This window comes from Alnus glutinosa, chromosome 8 (genome assembly GCF_958979055.1).
Source record: "Alnus glutinosa chromosome 8, dhAlnGlut1.1, whole genome shotgun sequence".
Taxonomy (NCBI): domain Eukaryota; kingdom Viridiplantae; phylum Streptophyta; class Magnoliopsida; order Fagales; family Betulaceae; genus Alnus; species Alnus glutinosa.
Genome location: NC_084893.1, coordinates 10,957,461 through 10,963,050, shown reverse-complemented (window position 1 = coordinate 10,963,050; position 5,590 = coordinate 10,957,461). Strand labels below are relative to the sequence as shown.

Genomic DNA, 5,590 nt, shown 5'->3' with positions numbered 1-5,590 from the left:
GAGCCACTCCAAAGGTGGCTGACGCCACCTTAGGGGTGGGTTGCACGCCAATCCCATCTCTGGGGTGGCTCGTAAACCACCCCGGATTAGGCCAGGGGTGGCGAGTAGCCACCCCTATGCGCCTAGGATGGCGGTGAGCCACCTAGAGGTGGCCGACGCCACCTCTGTGAGCCACCCCCCTCCCTCAAAGGGGCAACCACCCCATTGTTTTTTTAATTTTTTTTAAAATAATTTTGAATTTTTTAGTTTTTAATTTTGATATCTTATTTTTTTATTTATTAATAGTGACATATGTAATCATTCTATTGCTTATGAAGTGGCACATTAACGGAATTCGTTAAGTGTTTTGACAGAATTTGACTATAGGGAATAAATTTTTTTTTGGCCTACCCCGAGGACATCAATATTATTTTTTATACCTTAAGAAGTTATTTGTAATTTAGGACAACCACAAATATTGATTTTGCATTTATTTAAAGAATTAATTTGTTAAGTTTTTAATTTATTCATTTTTTTTTTTTAGATTGGTGATGATATGTGGTACACTAATGGAATCCGTCAAGTGTTTTGATGGAATTTGACTGCAGAGACTAAATTGTAATATTAGTCAATCTCGAGGACTTCTGAATTATTTTTTATTCCACTACGAGAGATTTGTAATTTCGACTAACTACAAAGAATGATTTTGCATTTATCCTTAGACTTTTTTTTCTTTCTTCTTTATTTTTATAAAAAAAGTCTTTTTTTTAACTAATTAATAAATACAAAGAGTAATTTTAGTTTTTCAATGGTCAAAATAAGAGTATTTTCGGAACATTTTGGTAAATCTGATTTTCCATTCAAGTTAACTTTCAAGACTAACGGAGATGGCTAAATTATATCAAATTGATAGTTTAGAGGGCCATATCATGTGAGTTGTCGGTTTATGATGCTACATCACAAACGACTATTTGTTCAGGAGACTAAATAATATTTAACACTATACTTTGGAAGGTAAAAAAAAAAAAAACAAGGTTTTGTTTGTATATGTTTAAAAAGGGTGTTTTTTGTAATTTGCTTTTTTTTTTTTTTTTTTTGAATATGTGGTATAAAAGTGGAAGTATTTTGAGTATTTTGAAGTTATTTGTTAATTTTTTTTTAATAATAATAATAATAAAAAAAAAAAAAAAAAAAAAAAGAGAAAAGAGAAAAGAAAAAGGTGATATCCAACAAAGCTAAAGAACATGAAAATACGAGAGTCAAATGATTTGCGTGAGAGAACCCATGCTGTTTGTATAGGATGCGTTGAAGGACGATCTCAAAAGCATCGAACATCTTCAACCTCTCCTCAACGATAAGAGAAATCCACACACTGCCCAATCGTTCCCATCCTTCTTCACGTCCACATCTCCCCCTCTCTCTCTCTCTCTCTCTCCGCCCCTCTCTCTCTTTCTCTCTCTCTCAGACTGTTCCCAATCAAAACCACCCATTTCTCACTTACATAAAAAAAAAACCACCCATTTCTCACATCCACATAAGCCCCTCACTCTGCCAACACACTCTCTCCCTCGCTCTCTCCAGAGGCACATCACAAACACTCAGCAATGGCCTCGGCCACCACACCCACTACCCTCTCCTTCCTACCCAGCACCACTTCCTCCTCCACCACCCACACCCGCTCGTCCCTTCTTCACCTCTCCCCAACCTCCTCATCCTCTTCCATCTCCCTTCGCTCCTCCAGCCTGGGCCGCCTCGGCTTCTCCGCCGCCGACCCTCTCTTCGCTCTCAGAGTGGCTTCCAAAGTGCGATCCTTCAATGGAAAGGCAGTGAGAGGCGTGGTGTCCATGGCCAAGAAGAGTGTTGGGGACTTGACCGCCGCGGACTTGAAGGGAAAGAAGGTGTTTGTGAGGGCTGACTTGAATGTGCCTCTGAATGACAACCAGAATATCACTGATGATACAAGGGTTCGGGCTGCGATACCAACGATCAAGCATTTGATTCAGAATGGGGCTAAAGTCATTCTTTCTAGCCATTTGGTATGTGGGATTTGGAGATTTTGAGGTTTTGGTTTCTGGGTTTTTTACTTTGTTTAATCATATAGTGGGTTTTGACGGTTCCTTTGTGATTGTGGGTTTAGCTTTATCTTTTTTCAAGTCTTTGCTGAATTGGGTTTTGATCATGTAGTAATTTGGATGGTTCCTTATGTTGTGGGTTTGCTAGTAGCTTTATTTTAGTCTTTGCCGAATTGGGCTTTCTTCATATATGATATATTGTATTTTGATGGTTCTGGATAATTTTGGGTTTGTGAATAACTATGTTTTAGTCTTTGCTGGATTGGGGTTTACAAGTAGTTAATAGAGGGGTTTTTGAGATTTCAGGTATGGTTACGAGGTTTTGGATCATAGTCAATGCAGATCGGTTTTTTTTTTTTTTTTTTTTTTTCAATTGTGCGTTTATGAGCATTGCCAATATATTTTGTCTGTTTGATTAACTTTTTGGAGTCATTGAAACTTAAGTTTTTTCTTCTCTAATGGTAGTTGAGAATAATGCAATGTATATTCTGTTAGCGCTCAACTCCTCTGGGGGTTTTAACACTACTCTAGAAGTTTGGTATGCAATTAATTGACGACATGTAGATTAATCTCATATTGCAGATATATGTAGATACTATATAAGTTTGACATCGTTTTCATAATTTCTCACTCAAAGGTAGATAATGTTTTTGAAGTAGTTATTTGTTGAAACAAATTGGGCCCACGTTCTTATCTCTGCCATTCAAGGACTGCTTAATTCTTATAGTTTGATGAGCTAGATTAATGTTTATTTCATTGATTCTTCAGGGACGACCTAAGGGTGTTACTCCGAAATTTAGCTTGGCACCTCTTGTACCTCGGCTGTCTGAACTCCTTGGCATTCAGGTAGATCCTTGTCTTCAGGAATGTAGAAGGAAAAGAAACAAATACAAAAAGGGTTGTCACTATTTGGTGGCTTGTGACCAATATCTGGGAATTCATCTGTTATTTGTGTATGATAACTGAACAGGTTGTGAAGGCGGATGACGTTATTGGTCCAGAGGTAGAAAAGTTGGTGGCTTCACTTCCTGACGGTGGTGTTCTTCTTCTTGAAAATGTGAGATTTTACAAGGAGGAAGAAAAGAATGATCCTGAGTTTGCAAAGAAGCTTGCCTCTTTAGCAGATATTTATGTGAATGATGCATTTGGGACTGCGCATAGAGCTCATGCATCAACTGAAGGGGTTACGAAATTCTTGAAGCCATCTGTTGCTGGTTTCCTATTGCAGAAGGTGGGGTTCTCAATTTCATTATCTAGAGATTCCAAAACTTTAAAAGAATTTGACACGTACGGCTGATTTCATATCTTTCGTGATCCTTAATTAGTTGATGGCAGTTGATTTAGATCCCATATCTGTCAGTAACTCAGTTTGCATGAATGGAGGAACACTCAAGTTAAGGTGGATATATGGAAAAAATCAATGCTTCCTTCCTGTGTATTCTGTAATATATTTGTAGTTCTTAGAAGCTATGATTGATTTAGATGGATTATCAATCTTTTCATTAGGAGGAATCGTGGAGGCTTGTTTATCAAATATGAAAATGCTAGATTTCTATTCTTTTCTTCAGTCTTACATGAATTTGCGATTGACTTGTACTCACTGCATGATTAAATTATTACTTACTATTATCTTTTCTCGTTTTAGGAACTTGACTATCTTGTAGGAGCAGTAACAAGCCCAAAGAGGCCATTTGCTGCCATTGTGGGTGGCTCAAAGGTTTCATCCAAGATCGGAGTAATTGAGTCACTCCTAGAAAAGGTTGATATCCTACTTCTTGGTGGAGGAATGATCTTCACATTTTACAAGGCTCAGGGTATCTCAGTGGGTTCTTCCCTGGTAGAGGAAGATAAGCTAGATCTTGCTACGACACTCATTGAGAAGGCCAAGGCAAAGGGAGTTTCTCTTTTGTTACCCACCGATGTGGTAATTGCAGACAAGTTTGCTCCTGATGCTAACAGCAAGGTTTGTTTTCTGAGCTCCCCTTGCAAAGCTTGTTCCTCATTTTTTTTTTTTTTTATTATTATTGTTATTATTTTCTGATGACTGCAATACTAGACTGCAAAATAAACCCCGTTTACTTTGGTTGATTGAAACTAATGTTGACTTTAATCTACACAATACTCGATGTCACCATTGATGATTATTTTTCTAATTAATGATATCTCTGATTCAATGGCATTTTGTGGGCAAGGAATAAAAGATTGCGTTTGTCATTGCAGGTTGTGCCAGCTTCTGGCATCCCTGATGGCTGGATGGGATTGGATATTGGACCAGAATCCATTAAGACATTCAATGATGCTTTGGAAACTACTAAAACTGTCATCTGGAATGGACCAATGGGAGTGTTTGAGTTTGACAAGTTTGCGATTGGAACAGAGGTATGCAAGAAGTTGTGTGGTATTCATATTTTATACTTTTCAGTTCTTGTTTTTAACATTTTTTTTTTATTACTGTATGCATATATCAGGTATTTTTGGTTAGACATAATGTGCGTATAGGGATGGTAACAGGCAGTTCGAACCTTAACCTACCATATACAGACCTACACTGCCTTTGAAACTCTGTACAAAACCCAGATCTTTATCCACTTATCTGTGAACAGACATGGCTTAACAAATTCTGTATGGCTGAACCCGCTTAATCAGCTCTGTTGCTTGTATGTGTAAATTTACATCAGAAACAAACAGTACCAGTTCAGCTACCCGAAGCGGTTAACCAGCCTTTATCCAGAGCTTGGCCGATTTGAAATACCTGACCATCTTATAGGGTTGCTTAGGGACATCTGCAGATTGTTGGCCGTTGCAATTACTACCACTTTGTATGTAGATGAATAGATAGTGAACTGAAGTTGTACCTGTGCTTGCAGGCTATTGCAAAGAAGCTAGCAGATCTTAGCGGGAAGGGAGTGACAACAATCATTGGAGGTGGAGATTCTGTTGCAGCAGTAGAGAAAGTAGGAGTTGCTAGTGTGATGAGCCACATTTCAACTGGTGGTGGTGCGAGTTTGGAATTGTTGGAAGGCAAACAGCTTCCTGGTGTTCTTGCTCTTGATGAAGCCTCACCTGTTCCTGTGTAAGACAATTTTAATTTGATTTTTTCCCCATCCCTGTGTTAATGTTTTTATTTCGACGATGTAAACGAGAAATGAAGTATCCTAGGAAGATATGAGTTGTTGTTATTGTAAATTGTTCATTATGTTCTCTTTGATGTAAGGTCGAATTCAGTCACTCAGTCCCTTTTTCATATTTGCAAGAACAGGTTGTAAGATTGGGCAAGGGAGAGTCATAGAAACAATATAATAAATTGGTCCTTTTGCTTTCAGCTGTTTTTAGCTTTTACTCCTTTTGAGCATCATTCTTGTACACACTTTTGAGCAAAACTTTCTGTTGTGGATCGCTTGGTAGCTTCACATTTGAGTAAAACTCTCTCTCTCTCTCTCTCTCTCTCTCTCTCTCTCTCTCAACCAGTAGTTTCACCCTGAAATTTTGAAAGATGTGAATGATAGCAAAGATGTGGAGAGAAAAGCTGTATAATTCTT

At 38.1% G+C, this 5,590-nt stretch overlaps 1 protein-coding gene across 1 annotated transcript; it reads left to right on the top strand.

The window, feature by feature from the left end:
• Positions 1-1,284: 1,284 nt before the first annotated feature.
• On the top strand, positions 1,285-5,373 carry LOC133874935 (phosphoglycerate kinase, chloroplastic). The gene is made up of 6 exons (XM_062312872.1): positions 1,285-2,015; positions 2,820-2,897; positions 3,022-3,282; positions 3,697-4,014; positions 4,272-4,430; positions 4,919-5,373. The coding sequence occupies exons 1-6, from the start codon at positions 1,584-1,586 to the stop codon at positions 5,126-5,128; spliced, it is 1,458 nt and encodes a 485-aa protein (XP_062168856.1). The 5' UTR covers positions 1,285-1,583; the 3' UTR covers positions 5,129-5,373.
• The last annotated feature ends 217 nt before the right edge of the window (positions 5,374-5,590 follow it).

What these genes read in the sequence shown, in the direction of transcription:
- LOC133874935 (XM_062312872.1), top strand. Translation starts at nt 1,584, where the DNA reads ATGGCCTCGGCCACCACACCCACTACCCTCTCCTTCCTACCCAGCACC. An exon ending in CTGGTTTCCTATTGCAGAAG is followed by an intron (nt 3,283 to 3,696) that starts GTGGGGTTCTCA and finishes TTCTCGTTTTAG; the next exon opens with GAACTTGACTATCTTGTAGG. An exon ending in AGTTTGCGATTGGAACAGAG is followed by an intron (nt 4,431 to 4,918) that starts GTATGCAAGAAG and finishes CTGTGCTTGCAG; the next exon opens with GCTATTGCAAAGAAGCTAGC.